The 23,768-nt window shown below is 36.5% G+C and overlaps 1 protein-coding gene across 6 annotated transcripts in view; it reads right to left on the bottom strand.

The window, feature by feature from the left end:
* The window catches only part of UBR5 (ubiquitin protein ligase E3 component n-recognin 5), a 133,821-nt gene that overhangs the window by 10,414 nt on the left and 99,639 nt on the right, over positions 1–23,768 (bottom strand). For 4 of the 6 annotated variants that reach the window (XM_043880314.1, XM_043880319.1, XM_043880315.1 and 1 more), the window contains exons 27-52: positions 23,476–23,624; positions 23,073–23,164; positions 22,074–22,220; positions 21,866–21,984; positions 21,656–21,782; positions 21,447–21,576; positions 20,157–20,317; positions 19,799–20,038; positions 18,044–18,167; positions 17,299–17,410; positions 16,142–16,273; positions 15,515–15,772; positions 14,707–14,975; positions 14,323–14,534; positions 13,319–13,549; positions 12,770–12,843; positions 11,598–11,770; positions 11,394–11,507; positions 10,263–10,483; positions 8,706–8,826; positions 8,474–8,578; positions 5,910–6,153; positions 4,459–4,570; positions 3,714–3,858; positions 2,343–2,473; positions 879–939 (exon numbers count right to left, since the gene is read on the bottom strand). In XM_043880314.1, coding sequence (XP_043736249.1) covers positions 879–939; positions 2,343–2,473; positions 3,714–3,858; positions 4,459–4,570; positions 5,910–6,153; positions 8,474–8,578; positions 8,706–8,826; positions 10,263–10,483; positions 11,394–11,507; positions 11,598–11,770; positions 12,770–12,843; positions 13,319–13,549; positions 14,323–14,534; positions 14,707–14,975; positions 15,515–15,772; positions 16,142–16,273; positions 17,299–17,410; positions 18,044–18,167; positions 19,799–20,038; positions 20,157–20,317; positions 21,447–21,576; positions 21,656–21,782; positions 21,866–21,984; positions 22,074–22,220; positions 23,073–23,164; positions 23,476–23,624 — 4,004 coding nt within the window. The remainder of the gene's footprint in view (positions 1–878; positions 940–2,342; positions 2,474–3,713; positions 3,859–4,458; positions 4,571–5,909; positions 6,154–8,473; positions 8,579–8,705; positions 8,827–10,262; positions 10,484–11,393; positions 11,508–11,597; positions 11,771–12,769; positions 12,844–13,318; positions 13,550–14,322; positions 14,535–14,706; positions 14,976–15,514; positions 15,773–16,141; positions 16,274–17,298; positions 17,411–18,043; positions 18,168–19,798; positions 20,039–20,156; positions 20,318–21,446; positions 21,577–21,655; positions 21,783–21,865; positions 21,985–22,073; positions 22,221–23,072; positions 23,165–23,475; positions 23,625–23,768) is intronic. The other 2 variants (XM_043880316.1, XM_043880318.1) reach the window with 1 other exon arrangement.

Below are 23,768 nucleotides of genomic sequence, written 5' to 3'. Positions count from 1 at the left end.
AGTTATAGAACTCTGGGTCTTGTTGAAATGATATGGAGAATGCTAAATTTTTTGGCTTTGGTAGTTAACAACCTGGTTAGGTTCAGCCTGGAAGTATCCTCTGTGTGCAGTGGTCCCAGTGTTGCTCAGTCGTGTCTGCCTCTTCGTAACTCCATGGACTCCGGCAATCCAGACCCCTCTGTCCTCCACTATCTTGTGAAGTTTGCTCAGATTCATGTCCACTGAGTCAGTGATGTCATCCAACCATCTCATCCTCTTGTTGCCCCCCTTCTCCTCCTGCCCTCAATCTTTCCCAGCATTGGGGTCTTTTCCAATGAGTTGGCATCAGGTGGCCAAAGTATTGGAGCTTCAGTAACAGTCCTTCCAATGAGTAGTCAGTGGTTCCATTACCAAAAGCCTTTTAATTCTACTATGGGTCTGTTCTGCATATGCACCATGTGGGATAGTCTGGTAGTATAGTTTATTTCTTAAAGCATGTGCTATCTTCCAGTTAAGATGGAGTAATGGGGATCAGCTTTACTCTCCTGCCTGAAATAATACCCCAACAGTTGTTTTTCAAGTTTTGACTCCCTCCAATCTGTGTGCTACTGTTTACTTTTCAGAATGCTCAAGCAGTTCCTTTCTTAAGTTTTTCTAGAGTTTTAAGTTGTTATCAGTGAAAGAGATATGATTATATCCTGGCTGGCACAGAAGTTCTCACATAGCCTACAAATTGAAATACAGCATGCACTTAACAGACATGAAAGAATACTAGAGTGGGTAGCCATTCCCTTCTCCAGGGGATCTTCCTGATGCAGGGATTGAACCTGGGTCTCCCACATTGCAGGTGGATTCTTTACCATCTAAGCTACCAGGGAAGCCCACAAAACATCCCTTACCTGTACTTTTTCTGAAGAGTCTAATAATCCGAGATCCAGTATACTATCGGCTCCATTTTCCCTAAAAACAAACAATACCTTTCATATTGCAGATAACTGAAATTTCTAGAATTTAGTGTAGAGAAAACCATATACATTTAAATTTTTAAGACTTTATCAATATATTTAAGTTTTGAAGTAAGTAAGTATCTAGGACACTTTACTAGTCATAATGCAGTTCTAGGAGCAGAAATGGCAATAACATACACGAAGATACTACATGTATGATCCAAGACAATGAACTAAAGGCTACCCGATTTAAGACAAAATAAATGCAGTCTTCATAGAGGGACTGAAACTTGATCTCAGGGAAAACACTGTAAAAGAACAGGAAGAAGTTCAGAAGGCAACCACAATAGAATCAAATGCGCCAGTGTATGTAACCGTTCTAGAAAACTCACAAATTCCTGTTCAATCCATAAAGGCAGGTGAAGGCAGTCAATATTATATATTCTTGTATTTAACAGGAAATACTACTAAAATAGCAACCCTTACATATATTTACAAATGTCCCCCCCCCCCCCGCCCCCCACAAAAATGCACATTATTTGCAACTTTTTATGTAATAGGCTAAGCTATATTAGTGTTGCTGTATCCAGAAGCGAGGAAGAGGAATGAAAATGTAGTACATAAAAGTCAAGAAATGAAAAACAGTTAACAGCAAAGAGAAGAGACTTCTGGCAAGTCTTTGGCTTGGACCATTCAAAGGTTCTGAGATTGGTAAACAGCTAGAATAAGTTAAATGGCTGTTTACTTCAGGGTTTAGCTAACCCACTTATCCATCTCTAGGACCATGTCTAATCTTGAAGTTCCTCATTCAATATCATAACTAGGAGGGAAAAAAAAACACCACATTTTCATTTAAAATGACACTTCAAAGCCTCAAACTGGTTATTAGAGTAGCCCCAAGATAGCAGGGCACAGACTAAAGGTGGCATATCTTCTTGTCACTTTAACCTGTCACTTGGGGAAAAGACAGGTAAGTAATTTAACTGTTCGATATTTTTAAGTTTTATATTAAAAACAAATATATTGCACAATAAAAGCAAACATTTGCATGATTTCCAAGATAAATCAGGATGCCTAGAAGAAATTTCTCATTTACTACAAAGACTCAGGGATTACACCCAATTCCTTGAGGTATCTGGCCTTTGCCATTAGAGGTATTCAGGTGGAGAATGAGCTGTACTTCTTATAAGTTAATTTCTAAATAAGGTTCATAAAATTTATCTTCAAACCTAAAAGCGACTGCTAAAATTCAGCCCTTCTAGTAAACTTGGCTGTCTCACTCAGATTTTTAAGCCATCTCCTAAAATTAAAACCATTCAAGTCTTGCACTATTTAATACAGATTAGATATGCTAACACCTGTATCCTAAAAATAAAGTAGCTAATGTTAAAACGTCTTCCCAAATGTGCATATTACCGTCCATGTGCAATAATGAGTTCCATGGCTTCATCTACTCTTGCTCTCAGAGAATCTTCACTTGCTAGAAGCAGCAGCAGCTGAGCTGGGGATAACTCCAACAGCATGCCAGTGATTTTACTTGCAAATGCCTGTAAGTGACAAACAAATGTTACTTGCCTCTACTCTCTGAAACCTCTTGTCTAAATTAGCAATGTTTTATCAAGGGGGGAAAAAAAAGAAAAAGAAAATATAAGAAACTTGGATAATAAACTGAAAAACTTCCAAAATATTTTCTAACTGGAATCTATGAAGAAGAGAAAGGGAGGAGACATTAATTTTCTTAACCTGATAAGCGACATCTATGAAAAAGGCCACAGCTAACATGATACTTGATGACGAGAATTGTAATATTTCTTCCCATTTGACATTATACTGCAAGTTCCAATTAGTTTAAGAAGGCAAGTAAAGAAAATAAAAGTAATCCAGATTGGGAAGAAAAAGTAAAACTTCTTTTTTATAGACAACAGATTCTCCATGTAGAAAACAATGACACAATCTACAAAGAAGTCACCAGAACTAACACCACATGAGTTTATGAGATTAGAAGCTTAACTATAGAAAACTTTGGTAGGGAGTTAAGTAGTCTATGCATTAGCAGTCTTATTAAAGCTAATTTAATATTTATTTGTTGACAAGTCTTTTAAAAAGACTTTTGATATTCATGAGTAAACATAAAAATACTCAAGGTCCATTTTTTCCCCTTCTTCATCAGAGGCCTGGAAACATTTTTTTCATTTAGTGTAGGAAAAAAGAGAGGGAAGATATGACGGAAGGAGAAGCAGAAAGAAAAAAGATGCCCATATTTAAGGCTAAGGATTTACTGAAATATAATTGATTTATTGTTTTATTTTTCTTTTGCTCTAGTATGTAAAGGTAGTTATGCATAAAGACAAAAAAGAAAACTAGGTTATACGTTTCATATAATATGAAAGAAACCCCTGACAGAACATTCAAAATAAAACCTTCCTGTCTTATTTATCAAGTGAAGTACACTATTTGCAACATGTTCCAGCTAAAAGCTGATAACAAAGTTGGCTTTAAAAAGCAACAATAACTTGTACAAATAAATACAATGCACAGACAATTGCTTAGCACAAAAGGAAATTATTAGGTAGAATGCTAACCTGGCATATGTAGTAAAATAAACATCAAGCTATATACAATTATTCTCCAGTAAGTGTTGCTTCTTTCCCTCCTAAGCTTCCTCTTTTTGGCAGTCCTCAAATCATATGGCTTTCCAGTAGCTGACAACTTCTTAAGATACCAGCCTTAATTCAAAACCCAAAATGGCACAGCCAGTTAAGAGGTAGCTAAGCACGCCATACGTACTGGTTGCATTGCTTGTACACGGGGGTAAAGTCTCTCTCCGAGCGCCTGACGATGTGCCGGCAGAGGGTCAGGATCATCACTAGGATTTCCTTCAGAGGCTGGTCTGAAGGGCCTAGTGTCGATGGAAAGCTGTCTTCTAAAATCCCTGAAAGATGAACAAAGCTATGATGACTTCATTTCCCTTGTCTGCAAAATGGAAAATATCACTGCAACAAAGTGGGAAACCAGAGCATATAGTTAGCTCCAGTTATAGTACCAGAGTGGAAGAATGCCTAAAAAGAACGATGGTTGGAAAATAAAATTTATCTAGATTTTGTCACTTGAAAATCTGTAAGTCTGCAATGCATGTATTAATTTGATTTTAAGGGAACAGGACTTTAAAATACCAGAAGTCAAGAGACCACCCATATTTCCCAGAAATTTTAAGTCAAAAGTGAAATGCCACTCATTCTAACATGTGAAAAACTGAAAGTTTTAAATAACACAATTGCCACAATTTAAGATTTTAAAACAAACTTAGGAACTTGGGTGATAAATAAAGTCAAAACAATTTCAACTGCCCCTGGCTTTTTAAAGCAGAGCATATTAGTTAACAGTTGTTTAGACTATTTTAGTTACAACGCATCACTTATCCAATTATTAATTTTCATTTTCTAAAAGTTTATAATTGAGACTCTTATTTTCAGGCCTACCTCCAATTCATCCAAAATGATGGTACTCAATAAAAGACACAAAACCATCTCACCTATCCCGGTCTCTCCGAGAACCCGCTCGCAAGCCGCTACTCCTCCTCATTTCCCTTTCTCTCTCTCTTTCCCGATCCCTCTCTCCTCTGTTCCTTAATCTCTGCATTAAACCTGGAAAAAAGTGAAATACACTTTGTTTAGACGAATGTAAATGCAACTACTTTAAATGTTAAAGTCAATGTGAGGAAATGAGACGACCACAGTAAGAACATGACAACTGAAGATCATTTTCCTTAGCATCTGTGTTAGTGCCTTTCTGTTATTCTCCCTATGGTTTTGAGTGTTGGGAGTGATTCTGTAGAATGAATTTATCTCCTTGTCATGTCAGAGTTGTGAAACAAAATGTACCAACCAGGACTATGTTAGTTTCAACATAAACAATGCTGAGATTTCTTATATATTTGAGTATCTTCTCTATTCTTAATTTTTGGCATTAAAAGCATTAAAGACACTCAGCTATTACTCTTTTTAAAACCTTAAGCATAAACCAAGATATGGTTTCCTAACGACTGTGCAGAAAAATTATTTCTGAAATGTCATGACTTCCTAGGTTTCCTCATTCATATTTGACAACTTTTTAAAAAACTGTAAGACTACAGAAAGTCAAATGGTTAAACTAATAATGGAAGGCTGGGGTACACCCCCCATCTTTTCATCCTCAATTCTTTCCAGAGCTCATTCAGCTTCTATGGGGCAGTTTACAGAACCGTAGTAAGATACAGCTATAGCCTAGGTATTAATAAAACACAGGATTCTGTTAGTTAACTCCTTCTCCCTCAATTAGTGTATCCATTCACCTATGAGACTGACGATTTCCTTACATGAATCCCGAGTTTCAACCTTTTGTAGTTTTCACATTTTAAAATACACTATCATAATCTTGAAAATCATGTGAGAATCCTAACCCCAAAGTGGTGATCACTGAGGAGGTAGAACTTGCACCAGGATGTTAACATAGAAAACATTAAAAAAAAAAAAAAAAAAAGTCTTATTAAACAGTGAAGTTAGTGACATAGCCAATTTACCTTTGGTCACAAAATCCATCTCATGGAGACTGGCAGAAACTCTGCAAATCATACTTTAAAAAGCACTGTTCTAGATAACAGCATTTTCTTCTCAGTATGTGTACTTATTGGGAAATCCTGCAGTTTGCTCTTTGAATTTTTATATTACGTTAAACCTCCCATTTCCCAAACATTAAAACTGAGATGAAAAACTCAATCGTACAATCAAAACCATTTATGAAAATGAATGTGGCAGTAAAAGAAGTCAACTGGTAAATTGTCGATTAGAGTAGTTTAAACAAGGTTAAGTAATTGATATAGAATAAAATAGTATAAAAGTATAAATATAAAGTTCTCCAACTAAACACACATATAAACATGATCATCATTGTTTCAATCATACAAGCAAAGAATTTTTATGAGCTTGTTACCTCTAGAGTACTTACTTGTATGAGTGCCTTTGTTGGCATTTTGAATACAATCTAAATTTGGCAGTTTTTCATTTGACAAAAAAGCTTGTGCAATGGCGGTATAAAAGCTTCGTGCTACACCACTGCCCTCTCCTGGTTCATCCTTAAATGTAACTTTTACTCTGTGTACAGCCATAGGTGTAGTAGCACATCTTCGACCAAAGTGATTGTTAAGTTGCCTCATGGTCTGCTGAATAAGAAGATCTCTATCCCGATCAACCTATTGAAACGCAACAAAATGCAGTAAATTCAGTGCTGAAACCACCTTGCAATTTTTCTATGTAAAATCTGAAAATCTAATTTTTGCTTTTCCTTGACAGTTGAAATAGCTATGAAGTATCTGGGTTCTCACAAGCTTGTACATTCCAAGTAGGACTCTAAATCACACAAGAGTATCTTACATTAAATCAGGATAATGGAATTTAACTCAATTAGAACATTTTCTTAAAAGATCCACCAGAACACAGCCATTCATCCAGTTTGGGGATATAGCAAGATAAATTGCAAACAGATCAAGTGTGAAATTTTTTAAATCCTTAAAAAAAAGATAGGATATTCCTTTGCTATAGAATACCATAGCAAAGTAAAAGCAAAAAAAAAAAAATGATAAACTGGGAAAAATATTTGCACCTTCTATTACCAACAAAGATTCATGAATAGTGTATATGTATCACTTAGTGTTTCTAAAAAAATTGAGGAAAAAACAATAGGAAAAATGGGCAAAATATGTCAACATACATAATAGTTCCCAGAAAAAGAACCAGCCATGGTACATGAAATCTATGAAAGAACGTTTAACTTTGCTCAAAATAAGAGAAATACAAATTAAAATTATACTGCCTATTAGATTGGCAAAAATCTAAAAATCTGACTACAAGCTGCAGGCAGGACTTTGGAGAATCAGGTACTCTTGTATTGATGCAGAAAGTACAAAAATATACAGACATTATGTAGGAGTATTTGCCAATATTTGACAAAATTATATATACGCATGCCCTCTAACCCATATCTATGATTCTATCTCAAAGACACACTAGCCAAATAGAGAAACACACATAAAGCAGTTCATCACACCACTGTTTGTAACAGCAAAAGACTGGAAACAAACCCAAATGTCTATCAACAGGACACTGGTTGAAAAAAACCTGATAAAGCCATAAACTGTGGTACTAAGACTATTAGGTAGTTAGAAAACAGAGAGCGGAACAGAATATTTCTCTCTCTATAGCCACGGTTTTCTCTCTAGGATATACTGTTAACTGGAAAAATCAAGATGGAGTAAAATGTGTAACATTTTACTTGGGGTGTGATGCTTTGGGGTGGGGAGTGAGGGACAGAGATGAACACATATACATGATTATATTTTTTGAAGGTTGGAGGGAAATAAGTTGCGGGGTCGGGGGGCGGGGATCAAAAAACAAACAAAAAATTCCAAAAGGGGGTAGGGAGAACCTAAAGTAAAGAGATAGGAATGTGTAAACTAGATTTCTCTGAATATAAACTTCTTCTACAGAGTTCACCTTGCAACTGTAGATAGTTTACATTATGAAACAAAATAAAATTTTTTTAAAAAAAGGAGAGCAATCCTTAAAAAATGAAGGCAAAATGACCCAAAAGGCCTTAACTGTGTGGAGATAAGATGGTAGGTACTAAAACCACACAGAAGAAATTATCTCAAGTGACTTTAAAACAATGTAATTTGGCTACAAATCTCCAATTGGAAATGCTCTAAGAACAAAAGCTGCAAATAAATCTTAACTCTATTTTCAATAATCATTTTGTTAGTAGTAGTGTTGACATTATGATTCTAAGACTGCTATATGCATGCTGTGGGATAAAAGCAAATGAGTAATTTTAGTGGTGTTGCTGGAGAGCTGGATATTATTCAGTTCAGAAGAGAGGAAGTAAAGACTGAAGGTGAAAACAAAACTTGTATTTCTAAATCTTGAATATGAAATGGGAGTATCAGTGTGAACACATGGTATAATTTTCTTATTTTTTTAAAGAAGCATTTCCTAGTTCTATTCACTAAAAGGCCTGGAAACAATGACCAACCCTATAGGCAGTGAACAACTTAAAGTCCAGATTATAACCTCAAAATACAATTTCCTGTTAAAAGGATCCAAGGCTTCTTGAAGAAATGGCTGATTTAAAGACTGACAGAAAGTAACAGAAAATGAGATACATCAAGTAGTAGGGAAGTGATCAGAGACTGGATGGACCCTCACTGAAGTGAGAGTCTCACTTTCCTAGCTACAGAAAACACTGTTTGAGCATGAATGAAATGAAGCACATCAACAGTTTAAATCTGTGTATTCACAACGATACTTAAACAAACCCACTGCTCATCATTACATGTTAATGGGAAACCAACTGCCAGAGATACCCACTTCTCTAAATTTGGTGACTACCATTCATTTTCTTTAAATTTTTAATTACATACTGTGTATCCACTATTTTTGTTTTCAAACTTTATATAAATACTACATGTATAGTATTGTATAGTATACTATATGTATAGTATAAGAAACTCTAAATACCTTTACCTCTAGTGATAAATCTCTTGACTGCTGATTTCTCAGTTTTTCCATTTCTCTACGGAATTTTGATTCTTTTACCTCAAAACCACCCAATTCAGTTAGGATCTTTAAAAAGAAAAGAAAAAAAAAAAAAACACAAAATGAAAAAAAAAACCATAAATGCATGAAATAACTATTCTCTGAATATATACTTATCAGGCAGAATAGAATGTAAGGTGCTCAAAATACATACTGATCCAGGTTCTGCTCCAACATCTTCCATGAACACCCGGCCAAACAGTTCTAAAGAAAGGCGCCAACGTCCTAGCAGCATATCATGGGAAATTACCATTCCCATGAAGCTACACTGTGGCCTGTGAGAAATTTAAGGGGAGAGGAGGAGCAATTTAGCCAACTCTTAAAAACTTCCTGGTTTTTGGTCAATAACAGTAACTTACTTGGTCTTTTAATATGCTGAGATCTTAATTTATAACCCCATACTCTCTAATGGAGAATTTTCCTGTAACTACTTGTTCCTTGCAGAACTTCTCATTTTTACTCTATTATTCCTTCTGTCCTTTATGTAAGGGTACATCCCCAGGAGGCAGCCTCCTTCATCTTTAATTTTACCTCCTCTCCTTAAAGTCCAGTGTCCATCTCCACTGGGTGATTCCCAGACCCCTGTTTAGTTCAAACTTTCACAATGGACCAGAATTTCATTGCGTGAAATATATCCACTTCGATCACACTTAACTCATGCTCAAAATTAGTAAAACTGAGTATGACCTCTTCACTACAATGACACTGCCTCCTAATTTCCTTCAAAAGTACCGCCTATTTTCCTGTTGCACAGACTTCAACAAATTTTATTCTTCCCTCGGTTCCTCCAGAGTGATCAAGCCCTTCATGAGTTTCTTTTCTTACCCCATGGTTTCCTTTTCATCCCCAAAGACAATATTCCACTTCAGTCCCTTTGTCACCATTAGCCAGAATGAATACTAGCTTCTCTCTCTACCTCTAATTCTTCTCTCCTTCAGTCTATCTGCTTCTAACACTTTCTCACCAACTCAGTCCAAATCATACTGTCTCTAGGAAGCTGGGGCCACCTCAGTCCACAATTCTTGTTTTTTATGGTTGTAGATTACTGTACTGTGTATATATGATGTACATAGTTTCCTAAACTAGCTTAACTCCTCCTAAGCAAAAAAAAAAAAAAAGGAAATCTGACATTACATAACCAAAAACCAAAGAGCATAAGACAGTTACTAAACAAATCATTAGGTGATGAGCTGTACCGAGTCACACTATATACTATGGCAAATTTTTACTGGGAAAGCAAAGAACCTACCTCTTGCAAGAGGATTACTAAATGTGAACTTGGCAAAGGCGTGAAACCAAGCAAATGTGTAGATCACACATCTAGAAACTCTTTTTTTCACATGCCATCCTCTCCCCCCAACCACCACATCTAAGCTCCGGCTAACAAGTATGTAACTGGCAATCTGATGTGGATATACACTTTAACTCAGCACTGAACATTAAAAACAGAGTCACAATTTCTCCAATAAACAGAGAAAATCAGAACGCCAATCAGTGACAAAACAGTCACAACCCCCTCCCCCCAAATCCAGAAATCTCTTAATATTTTAAATATCTGATTATAAACTAGGAAAACAAAAATAATAACATTCCATCCTATTATTTATATACAAATGAAATAGATTATAAATTTCCTAAATAAAAATTCTTATAAAAATTATAGTAGCCATAAAGGAACAGCACAGAAAAACTACCTTCATTTAACAAATACCTGAAAGATGTAAGAGGTGGCCCTTCACTTTCAGTCAGTCCTATTTCTGCCAGTAAACTGCTTTTCAACTGTGCCGCGAGGTCATGAGCAGATGGGCCTGGCTTTGAACTCTCAGCTTCCTCTGGCACCACGTTCTGTTCTTCTCCTTCCTTTTTTTGACGATTTTGCATGTTCATTACATTTTTCAAATTGGCAGCGTAAGACATTTTAGTTGGAAGAACCTATGAATTTTTACATTTAAATGTTAGATATTAAGAATAAATTGACTATAATTTCCTTTTCAACTTACTAATATTCAACAGAAATCACATGGAAGTTCAATAATCCCTTTCTGGTACTTCTAGTTAGGAAGATGCAACCTATTTCTTGTCTGATTCCCACAGCTGAGCACCAATTCCATGCATTTACCACACCACAGCAGCCTTAGAGAACTTTAAAAGGCATCTTTGTAATATTTATGGTTACTTAAGCATCTTATGTACATCAAATCCTCCCCTGTCACTTAGATAATGATGAAAATTCCATTCAAGTACATGTCTTCTATATGCCTGCTCTTAAACATGTTATTACTTTTCCACTGGAGAAACAGGACAGTGTAATTTCAGGCTCAAACTAGATCTGTCACTTCACTCATTGTCTAACAATAGACATCCCCACATGAAATTCTTGTAACCTTTCTATGCCTTACCCATAAAATCAGGACAATAATGTTTTCTACCCAACATAGTTATAAAGATTAATTGAGACAGTGCCCAGGAGACAGAATTTTTCAACAAATATTAGGTATCATTCTTAATATTACTTTATTCCCATTCTAGGTTCAAAAAGAAAAGTTACAAGTTAATATATATGCTCATATGTGCAAAAATTTAAATATTCAGTAGCATTACAACAATCAACCCTGAAATAGGCAAAGCACATAATGAAACTACCATTTTACAGGTGCATTAGCCTTACATACAGCAAGTCTCAAAGTAGACTAATGATATTGTTGAATTCATAAGAATTTCTGATACTTCTATTATTTGGATAACTACAATATTCTGAATTAACGCATTTCCAAAAAACTGAATGCCTGGGTAAGTGTTCAGCTTACAAGTATCATATTGCAATTGATTTTTACTATCTTACCTCAAGGCAGTTTCTATCCACTGTAACCTCCATTAAGCATTTCCCACTGCTGGCAGATGAAGAATAAAGACCCTGACTTGGGCGGCCAAAAAGATCCTCCTTTCTAGCATTTGGCTGGAATTTTAACAAAAATACAACAGTTACACTGAACACTTAAATAAGCTCAACTGAAAAGAAACCTTAAGGCTAGTTCATTTAAATCACCTGCAACAGATGTGGCTGATCAGCCAAGGGGATGGCTTCAGCCAGAGGCACTTCAAATGGATTTGGGGGTATACACCCAAGGAACGTCATGGAGTCTGAGCGTCGGAAAAATGGATGGCTTTGGCCAGTTTCTGCGGGAAGAGAGTCATCATCCTTATCATTCAAAGTAGCACCTAAACATGAAGAGATAAAATGTGGTTGTTTTAGAAAATTAACTATTGGGGAAGGATAAAAGATTCTTCGTCTGCTCAATCCAAAAATCCTATTATCTCTTGATAAAATTTTAATGTCACTCAAAAACAACAGTCTAAAATTATGTTAATATTTTAAAGTGGTAATTCAAAATACTGGTTTTAAATGGTTACAATGATAAAATTTATGCATATTTCAATATAATAAAAACTTGCAAAAAATACGAGCAGTAACAAATACTGTTCTATTTTGCATTGAGTGGACACTAGCCACATCTACCTCTTATCTCCCTGGAGATTCAGACCTGAATATAGCCAATTTCCTGAGCGTATTCAGGATCTGGTGCACTGATGACTCCAAAAGGAGGAGAAAATAAGGAGCTAAAATTTAAGCATTTGCTTACTTCTAAGTTCTGCTTCCTCTATAAGCAGATAAAAAGAGAAATGTCTGGGCAACTCAAGTAACCCAATAGGAAATCAGCCCACCAACACCGACTCCCATTAAAGGAATAAAACTTTTGTCAGTGCTTACAGTATGCTGTGAAAATAGCAGTGAGCTATGGCTGGGTTCTCAAAAACTAGAAATTAAATGCATTAATTGTTAAGTTCCAATGAAATTTATGAGTTCCATTTTCTTGACACACTCTATTTTGCAGCAATATTAACAAAAGTTCTGCTAAAATTCTATTTAAATGTATGTATTACCAACACACATAAAAGTAAACATAAAAGATGCAAAGGAGAGATACAAAATCAAAACAAAAAAATATCAATTACTAAAAAGTTCATTAATTCTTATTTATGAAGTAAGTAATGCAAGAATGTATAAGGAAAAATGGACAGAAAATGCAAGAAACGGGACATAGAGAAGAAAAGAGAAATTCCCACCCAGACAGAAAATAATGAAGTTAAAAAGCTTGAAGGGGAAATACTGAGGCAGCCATTTCTTGAAGTAGGTTAGCAGATTTTCTGTACACTAACTTTGATTGGTGTCATCATCATTTTCATGTTCTGAATCTTCATTATCAATACCAAGTTCCAAGAGTTCTCGCGTCCTTAAAAAGATAAGTGAGTCATTTTACATGAAGTATTTCATGCTCTATGAACAGGAGCAAAGGTGATATAAAAGCACTGAAGAGGTCAGTTTAGTACCTAACCAATTTTGATTACTGCGATAGAAGTTTCAGATCCTGGGGATGGAAGACTGATCAGCCAAATGTACTACAATTACAAAATAGGCTCAAAAGAAGCAAAAGGCTAATCGCATCAGGAAATAGTGAGTCCTTACACAAACTCAGAAACATGATAAACAAATCAGGACAAACTATCTCAAACATAAAGCCTAACTGGATTCTTAGATTTCATAATTTAAGTGAGGAGTGGCTACAGAGAAAGGCTGGATAGACTCAAGCCAACCTGCCCACATGAAATATTCCTGTACTATTTCTCCCTACTCCAAAAATCAGTGTACTAATAAAGATCACACTGATCAAGTATTTCTTATATTAATTTCATGGCAGGTATGAATACCTTTTGCGTTCCAGCTGAGGTGTGTCCAATGTTGTCTGCTGATTCATCGCTTTAATCCAATATATAAGTGCTTGAAAAACATATGCCACATGCTTCAGTGAGCAAACATCCAAAACTGGAAGAACATCGGAATGCTCATCATTATGAGACCTCATTAAAGACAGAGCGTAATTGAGGAAGTCGCCTCGAGCAGACATCATTCCCTGACGGGCACTAAGCAATGTGGCACGTCTACAGGGATAAAAAAAAAAAATACAGAATGTTTACAAAAAGAACACAAATGTGAAATTTACCACTGTTATAAACATGCAAAATTAGGAACTGGGACTATCCATAAATAAAAGCTAATTAAGCCTGGGCTCTACTTTAGAAATAGAATCACTGAGTATTATTTACAGTACTGTACATTTATGAAGGAAAGAAATTCCCATGTCCTTTGGATTGCCAGAAGGTACTTCTTCCCTAGAGACAATGGTTCTCAAACTTGTGTCCACCAAAATCACTTGGAAGGGTTGTGAAAACAGCTTGCTGGACCCAGCCCTATAGTGTCAGAAGAATGGGGTGGAACCCAAAATCTGTATTTCTAACAAGCTCTTAGGTGATCCTGATACTGCTCTTCTGGGAACCACACTTTGAGAATCACTGCCTAAAATGACACCAAAAGCAAAAGAAAATGAAGAGCAATAGACTTTACCCAAATTAAAAAACATGTCCTTCAAAGAACACCACAAGAAAGTGAAAAGACAACCCACAGAACAGGACATAGCTTCTGCACATCCTGTATCTGATAAGGAACTTGTATCCAGAATATATAAACTCATAAAATTGAATAACAGCTTGGATTATAGCTTGTTTTGTTTCAACTACACAACAATTTAAAAGAAGTAACGCAAGGCATGTATTTCGTCCTTTACAACAGAGTGGGGTCTCATATAATGGCAATCAAAAAGCTCTCAATTTCTAGGATAAAAGGTTCCTGTCAAAACAGACAAAGAATTTCATACCGTCTGCCTTCAAGGGTTCGTAAACTAGCCTCTTCTCGTGCGGTCATCCTTTCTCTTCGAGCTGAGTTCTGAGAAGCGTGGAGAGGGTGATTGGGATGTCCTGGATCACCAGCAGATGCTAATGCAGAACCATAACGTAATTGAGCTTCAGTAGAATCCATAATACTGACCATCCAGTTCCAAGTGGGAATAAGCTTTTCTTCTACATAGTTCTACAAAGACCAAACTAAAACAGTTAAAACTACCCAGATAAAGTTAAATTTGATAGAGTAATATGATATAGACATTTAAGTACTTGTAACATTCACTCCATCATACTGGAATTTTCGTTAACAGATGGCCAAAAAATATATTTGAATGAGTAATTTTTCAGTGGTTTCATACCTGTAAATTTACTGCATCTTGGTAAGTCAACTTCACAGCTGCTGGAATCTGAGAGTAAACTAGGTGATTATACTTAGGAATAAGGCCCATCAAGTCCGAGATCTGTCTGATGACAATGCTATACGCCCTGGCTAAACTGCTTGCAGACGTTAAGTAGCTGCTGGCATTGCTAGCTTCCAAAGCAGCTGCTGCAGCGGCAGCACTCGTGCTGATGGTACCGCTCCGGCGTAGGTTGGAAGGATCGATGTAAATCAGACCCGCTGAACTTGCTATCAGGAAAGAAAAGACAACCACAATAAGTTAATGTCACTTGCTAACAGTGTTTCTCTAACACTGTACATGTCTGAAGTAAAAGGTCAATTACATTAGTGAATGTGGTAAATGAGCATTTCCTTTAAGCCACTCTAATTTGGGGTGGGGAATGATGAAGGTAAGAATTATTAATACTGTAATGTTCTCAACTAGGGCAATTCTGCCACTGCCTCCCTATGTAGACACGGGCAGTGCTGTAGACATTTTTGGTTGTCACAACTGGGGGGAGTGCGCTCCTGGCATCTAATGAATGCAGGTCAAGGATGCTTCTAAACACCCTACAGGGCATGATTATAAATTAATTATTCAACTCAAGGTAGCAATGGTGCAGAGACTGAGAAACCCTGCTATAAGCAATAAGTAAATAATTCTGTATTTGAACTCAGCAAAACAAAGAAAAACTATTATGAAATTATTTAACCTGTTCTTTAGAGGAAAATGTGTAATTTTTAAACCTATTTAAGCACTCTCAGGAACACCAAGTTTACAGACTTGCCTGCTGGTGTGGATGTGCTAGAAGGCGCTGTGCTAGCTGCCCGCTGGTGCTGGGTGTTGCGGACAGCCCACTGCATGGACCGAGGAGCTTGGGCAGCACCATTGGCATGTGAGCTATTTGTGGTTCTCTCCAACGGCTCATCAAGCATAAATGTCTCTTGTTCTATGTCGTCACTCTGACTACTGCTGCTATCAGAATCACTTGAGTCATTTGATTGCGAGTCATCTTCAGAAAAGAAGGCAGGAACACTGCTCGCACCTAAATTTTTAATTTTTAAACCAAAATCACTGTGAGTTTGTTGGTATTTAAAATTACAGTGTACCCCTCATTTAGGAAAATATATTAAACAGAATGCCAATATTTCACAAAACCCATCATTGAAATACTCTGGAACTCTTCAATGAACCTTAAAATTAATTCATTATTTAAAAACCAGAGAAGTGAACCAGAAAAAAAGAAAAAAAGAGAGTCAATGAAATAATAATCTTCTTCACTAATATCTCTAGAGAAACGAAGTTTTTAAAAAAAGGGTTAGCCACCCTTGGGACTATCATACGGAGCACAGTTTAACCAATTCTTCACACACAACCTTAGTATAAGCAAGAAAACTGCTAGAAGGTAACATACCTGCTTCTGAGCCAGCAGTTGCTGCAGTGACAACACTTCTACGCCCACTAGCATTATCTTGGTTGCTATGGTTACTTTCACTGTCACTTTCTGTTTCAGCTGCTGCTAACAAGTCCAGCTCCATGTCACTCCCTAGCAAATATATTTAAACAACAAGAAAATAAGGTACAAACTCACTATTGATCAAGACAGGCTGATAATACAGAATACTGTAAGGGTGGGGAGGGAGGGGAGCGGGGCAGAGAGAACTGCTAAGTACTAAAGTATGCATAACTGCTCACTTAACAGAAGAACGACCAGGTAAATCATGGTACTTAATGAACACAGACACAAAATTTGGCCTGCATAGCCTTCGGTAAAAAATATTAGGCAGCAGGACTTCAACAAGTAGATAGAGCTCGGGGTTAGGGCCACTGCTCCATTTTCATCAATTTTACATATTGGGATTCCAAGAGGGGAAGAAGGCTAATAAACATGTGTATCCTTTGTATTTCATTGTATATACACACACGTCATAACATACTAAATTATAAATTTTCAACATGTGTGGTTTATTGCATGTCAATTAAACCTCAATAAAGCTGATCCCCAGAAGTCTATTCTATGGCTATTAAGAAGAATGATGACTATGGAGCAAAAAGGCCTAAGTGAAAAAACAAAGTAAAAAATTTACACAGAATATGAAAGACACGCATGGGAATGGGGGGTACAGGGGAGGACTGAGAGTAAAAACACACGCTGTTAGCATCTGGGTGGGATTATCGGTTGTTTTCCCTTTCTCCAATTTTCAAATGTTATGTTGCTTATGATTATTTTGATTTTCAAAAGCCTTTTAAGAAAACAGAAAGTGTAAACCAAAAGGTAAATGGACAGATGATAAATTATTTTATACATGTAAACATATAAAAGTCTATACATTGGGTTGGCCAAAAAGCTTGCTTGGGTTTTCATAAGATGTGGAAAAGCCCAAGTGACCTTTTTGGCCAATCCAGTATTTTCATTTATGTGTGTAAAATTCTGACAGATACTACAGAATCCCCTGGCAGAGGTAAGCTGAACATTTCACTATACATCAAGCACTACTTCCTCTGTATTAATCTCTCTTCAAAGGCACCCGGTTTTCTCATACTGGGTAATTTTGCCAATAACCTGCATACCGTCTTCATCATGCTCATCGTGCTGTCCCTCTGCCTCAGCATTTTCTTCCCCATGTTCTTCCTGTTCGTCATGGTGATCCTCTTCTCCAGCCACACCCTCCACCACCTCAACCTAAATCCAGATCTTATTTGTAGACAATCAAAGTACATAATAAACCCACATCTCTACCAGTATTCCCCCACAGCATTTAGTAACTAAAATACAAAGATCACTAACTATAGGGAACTGTAACACTAAGCAGTTTTGAAATTTTTCATTTGCTAGTGAAAATTTGGTATCAAAAATTATGCCAACATACCCCAAAGTTTATGATTACTATCCATACACAGAACCTTAAAACTAGAAATATAAAAACTGTGTGGGGAGTATATGTTTTTTAAACTTCAGCAATTATAAAATTTATATAATAAATATGCAGCAGCCTCTCTACCTTCAAATACATTGCACAAAACTACTAAAACTTTCTTAACATTGAGAATTCTTAACATTGAGAGTATCTTTTCTGTGAACCCTTAAGTAGAGTTACGTTTATTTCTAAGTTCTTATTAGCCAGTAAAACAAGGATTATTAACATATTTTAATATATATAACTACAAATGAGAACATATAACGGAAGTCTAAAAGGTAGAAGCATATACATGTAACAGTGGTAAGCTACCGTTAATAAAACTTCTAGTGACTACTTTCCCCTTCCCTCCCAAATAAAAGCCTCGCATGTACCACAGTTAAAACAATTAAAACCACCTCTTCCACGTCTGCTGAAACAATATCATCCTGCTCTTCATCTCGGCCGCGAACAGGCTGTGACTGGCTGATGCGCCTCTGCTGTGGGTTGCGGATGATGTAGGATGACTGAGACTGACTGGAGCTGTAAGGAAGCGGCTGATGAGCTCGCTGCGGGCACCGCCCTGACAGACAGCGCAGAACTCTCGGTGGTACTCAACGTGGTTCACAACCTGCTATTCCCAATCTGACCGAATGTTTCTTGGAAACCAGCAATAATTAATCTATGGTATATCAGAAAATGTGTAGCCCCAAAGAAATCATCTTACCTGAGATTTAACTTATAAATCTCAGAATGGTTTTTATTTTTAGTAAGACATTTCAAATCTGTGTTAATGCACATACTTTTTTGAGTTCTCCCCACTGAAATATTTCTACAGAGACAATGTTTCCTTTTCCATCTCTAAACCTTTCAACTTCCAAGGTTCTGGTACCAGCATTCACCCACTAAGGAGAGCTCCTTATTTACAAGTAACCTACTCTTTAAGAGACTTGACTAACATGACCTACTTTGCATCAGCTTATTAACCATTGACTTGCTGATGAGTGTGGGGAAAAAAATAAGTTCAGAAGTACAATTATAAAACAAATCATAAAAAAAGATGGGGTGGCAAAATACTGGGTTGGCCAGAAAGTTCGAATTTCTTAAAAATGTGAGTCATAAACAGGCAAAAATGGACAGATGTCTCCATTATAAAAGATGCTTAAGATGTCTCTTATACACCTTAGAAACTTTGCAACTCAAAAGTGTGGCCTTGAGAGCAGCAGTATTGGCACGGTCCTATCTGCGAGTTCACAAGAAATACAGACTCTCAGGCCCCACCCAAACCTCCAGAATCAGCCTTTGCATTTTAATAAGATACCCAAGAGTTCTGCATGCATGTTACAATTTGAGAAGCACTGTGATAAAAGACCCCAGAACATTTTAGTTGCTAAACATTCTGACTCAGCTAACTTAGAGCCTAGTTAGGTAAACTACTAAACAAATTGAAAAATTAGATTTAAGATTAATGTTGTAAACTAGAATTGAATTGTTTTAGTCTTATCCTATATAACAAGGATCCCCAAACTCCAGAATCGAATGCAGGATGACTGAGGTGGAGTTGATGTAATAATAACAGAAATAAAGTGCACAATAAACGTAAAGTGCTTGAATCATCCTCACTCCAGTCCACGGAAAAACTGTTTACCACAAAATCGGTCCCTGGTGACACAAAGGCTGGGGACCACTACTATATAATATGAGTGCACAAAATAGTTTAAAATTCCACCATTCTGTTGTTATTTAGATTATATAATAACCTTCCCCCCTTGCCCAAGGCTTTGGACACAGAGAAAAGTTAAGAAGTCTTTTCATTCTTCAGCTTGGCCTTCTAGCAGGCTATATTTAAAGGTAAGAAAAAAAACAGAAGTAACGAGGCACAGAAGCCTAAAGTAAACTTTCTTACCAGATTACTTTTTTGGTATAATAAAAAGTGCCTTTCTGAACAAACAAACCAAATCGCCCTCCCCATTATATGTCTATTACTTTAGATGTACAGACATGTAGTTTTTAAAGGGCTTTTCACATGTTCCAAACAAGATAGTATCTTTACCATTTGTTAAACAAATAATCCTGTACATAACCAGAGTGCCTATGCCTCAGGTTTAGCTTAGTTTTAATAACATCTGTGACGTTTGCAGAGAAATAATCAGAATGTGTTACCAGAAATTTACCTGCTAGACTGATCAGATGATGGCCGTGGTGGCAGAGGTTCCACAGAAAATAATTCCTCGCTGCCCTGCATGGCATCTATGCTGGTACTTGCCAGAGTAAAAGGGGCAGTTGGACGAGCAATACCCATTCTGACAGGAACAATCAGTGACTCTGCTACATTGCACAGTTCTTCTACTGCGTAAGGCAGCAGTGCTTGGAATACACGCTTACATTTTCCTATTGGCTGTGGAATAAAGTTGCTAGAGCAAAAATGGAAATATAGAAATCTTTTGAATCCTTTCATATACATAATTTTATCATTATCACAAAAAATGTGTGTAAAAAATATAAAAGCCAAAATCAAAAAGAATGCCTTACTTTTTCTTTTTAGATGAAGCCATTTCCACACTGAGAATGACAAAAACTCTTGCAACTGATCGCAAAAACCTCATTGTCACAGCAATAGCTTCTTCTCTTCGTCCCGGCGTGTATTTGTTCTGGAGTTCTTTCACTAGTGTACCTAGCAGAGTATCTAAAAGCTTTAAAACCAGTAGTCACGCTGTTAATGTTGAGACATCTTGTAAGATGTAGGCATTCATAAATAAAAAGTTCTAACATGTTTTCAATATTAACATTTCACGATAAAAATATAAAAATATATTGAATCAACACAATGTCAGTGATTTAACTTTGTGCCACATGCCCACTACTATGCTTGACTTACAGTGGGTCTCAAATGTCTGATTTCTAGTTTCCAGCCTTAAACTCCTATGTGTAACAACTAATATTTAGAAGACCAATACCTAATATGTCCAATCAAAGAAAGAATATATATCACTCAATATATAGGATACTTAACAAAATATGAAAGCAGACTCAGATGTTTAATGAATTCATAATCCCACCTGTCTCATTTAACCATTATTATTACTTTCTAGCCTCATTTCTATACATGGTCTATCATAAAATTACTAATTAAAGAGAGCAGCCAACTTCACATTGTTTTCCCTGTTGTTTTTTAAATGGTACTTAAAATAACCTTTATTTTTAAGTCGCTGCATTGTATTTCAGTAAGTGGTTGGACTATAATTGGATGTAATATTCCTCTATTATTGGATCTATAAAGTATACCTAGCTTTTAATTTTATATTGTTTTGTGACACAGTGTTTCTCTTTCTCATATTACAGATAACTTCTTTAGGACAATTTCTAAGGGCAATGTTAGTTTTATGGCTCCTGATATTGCCAAGTTGTTTTCCAAAGGAGTACCAAAAGAAGGGTCACCTCATCAGTATACAACTATGTTCTTTTTGCCATAACCTCTCCAGCAGTGGGTTTAACAGTTTATATTCTTTTCTAAATTCACAGCAAAAGGAGATACTTTTTAAAAATCTGCACTGAGTTATTACTAATTTAGAACCCTGCTTCACACATTTTTATACTGTATTTTTAATACACTCTAGGATTTGTATTTAGAATGAAAAAAAGGAGCTCTCATTGATTAATTTAAAACGAGAAACTTAAATCACCTCCAAAATTCCACCCCCCTTAATGTAGTATTTAATTAGCACTTACTGGTGCATGGGAGCTTGAATCAGTAAAATTATGGGAAACTACGTAACACATACCCTTTCCATGTGCTTGTAAACAACCATTCAGAGGACTTACCAGGATGTCTGCGGTACACTTGACGATAAGGCAGTGAGTGAAACAGTCCAACCGAATCGTGCCGCTCTGCTGATTGAGGTACACTTGCTCCTCTGGCAAAAGATGGCCTATCCTGCTGCTGGCACTGAGACTTGAGGGAAAGAGAAGGCACTGTAACTACCTACACTAGCACAGGAAACAAGTCTAAAAAACTTTCAGTGGATACATACGGGTCTTTATTCTCCTGTGATCCAAACATAATCATAGATTTCAAAGCATTCCAGTCCTGCAGAACACGCTCCAAAGCAAGCTGGGCAAATCTTGGTGGCTCTAAATCATGATCAGGCATATCCGAATCTACAAAGAAAAGAAGAAAAGTGGCTAAGGCAGAAATACACATACAGATTTTCCTAGGTGTCGTAAGTGTCAAAGCAACTCACCTTCAGGGCTGGCTGTCTTCCGGTTACGATCCTCCCTGATTCGAGGAGGTCTGTACTGGCAGTGCTCTACCGTCTGCCTCGCAACCGTCTGCACTAAAAAGAGTAAGAGGTGCTCTCCTCTGCAAGACAGAACACTGTTATGAGGAGGCTACTCACCTATGCTGTGCTTTCACAACGTAATTTATGTCCTAAAAATCCCACGACTTGCCTGCTATTTGGCAGAGTGACCAAATTAGTAGCAGTGAGCAGGCGATAAAGTAGATCAAGACGAGCAGATTTCTGTCCAGCAATAAGAGTTTTACATTTACATTTCTCCCAACAATCACAATAGGCTGTTGGTGATGTCCGTTTGAGTCTAGAAAGAATTCATACACAAGTACAAACACAGAAATTTTTTAAAAATACAAAGGTCTATATTGATATTACAGAGGCCTAACTCATTGAAACTCAAGAGAAACCTTGTTAACTTTCAAATGCAGAGTGTAACTGTTAATACAGCAAGGATTACTTCAGTGGTATAAAGTCTGTAAAGCAATACGTAAGAAGAGGTATCTTAACTGTTTTGCCCACCACCACGTAGCATCTAGCACAGTGACGGCACTTGTTAGTAAGCAATAAATAAGTAGATTATCACTTTGAGATATTAAAATAAGATGAACATACCATCCAGAATTCTTTTAATAACAATTATAAGTATCAGTACAGTATCTATAAAAAATTTCCACTTGTCCCACATACTTATTGAAAGCACAACGGATGGTTTTTACAAACCAGTTCTCTATTAACTATTACATCTATAGCACAGCCATAGGTGATGTCCCTATTGAGACCTTGAGGCACTGCAAATGTTAGTGCTGGGTTATTTTATGCTTCTTAGGTCGATGAATGTGAAAACTAACAAACTAGCCATAGCAACTCTATTGCTAGATGAAGGTTATTACACTTAGCTTAAGAAATAAACAAGGCACAGGCCAAACCATGACTCCCTTAATGCCTTCAGTGATTTCCAGCTAACAGACCGCACTACAGGGGACCTGAGACTTTGGTTGGAGAATACAGACAAAAACATTCTGTATATATATGTTTCTTAAAAGACTGATTCTAGTTACAATGTATGATCACGTATTTCTTGCATATCAGGCTATTTTTAATATGGCAGTATGAATCTAAGTAGTTTACAGCATTAAGAAACTAAAATCGCACTCACTTGCAATCATGACCTTTATGACAAACCCTTGCACATTCCGTACAACAACAGAGCGACTCCAACAAGCCACAAGTACGACACTCAAAAATATCCTAAAATTAAAAGGATATACTTTTTAAAAGAATGATATGTATATCTCAAAAGGATTATTTCTGGTATTTTCTAAATTCAATCACAACAACAGTACAGCAAAATTAATGTGCTCTGGAAACAGTCACACATGGATATACAAATGGGAATCAAAATTACCAGAAGAGCGAAAATGATTTATATCATCTAAAAAAAGTAGTATAATTAAACAATAGACTTCCAATTCCAAAGCTAAGAGCTGTAACTTCAGTGATGGTCAAGGGGAAGAAAAGAAAATCTGAAGATAGCACAAATATAGGTAAATGTAAAATACCTGGTTAATGTGCTCTGCTCCAGTCCATGTAAAACTGCAGGTATCATTACAACATAAGACATATAAAGGAGAGTCATCAGGGTTGGTACCTGATGGGCAAACCATGCCCATAAATACATCTTCCTCTTTTTCACTTGAGGATACTTCAGCTAAGATTAAAAACACAGTAGTTCATACATTAAGAAAGAACTTAAGCACTACTCTCCTCCAATGGAAAAGTTCTAACATTTACACAGTATAAACCAGAAACTACTACATATTAATAAAATAAAATGACATACAAAGTTAACATT

Source organism: Cervus elaphus, chromosome 21, assembly GCF_910594005.1.
Source record: "Cervus elaphus chromosome 21, mCerEla1.1, whole genome shotgun sequence".
Taxonomy (NCBI): Eukaryota; Metazoa; Chordata; class Mammalia; order Artiodactyla; family Cervidae; genus Cervus; species Cervus elaphus.
Note: the sequence above shows the minus strand (reverse complement) of the source record. Positions and strands in the feature narration are given on the sequence as shown.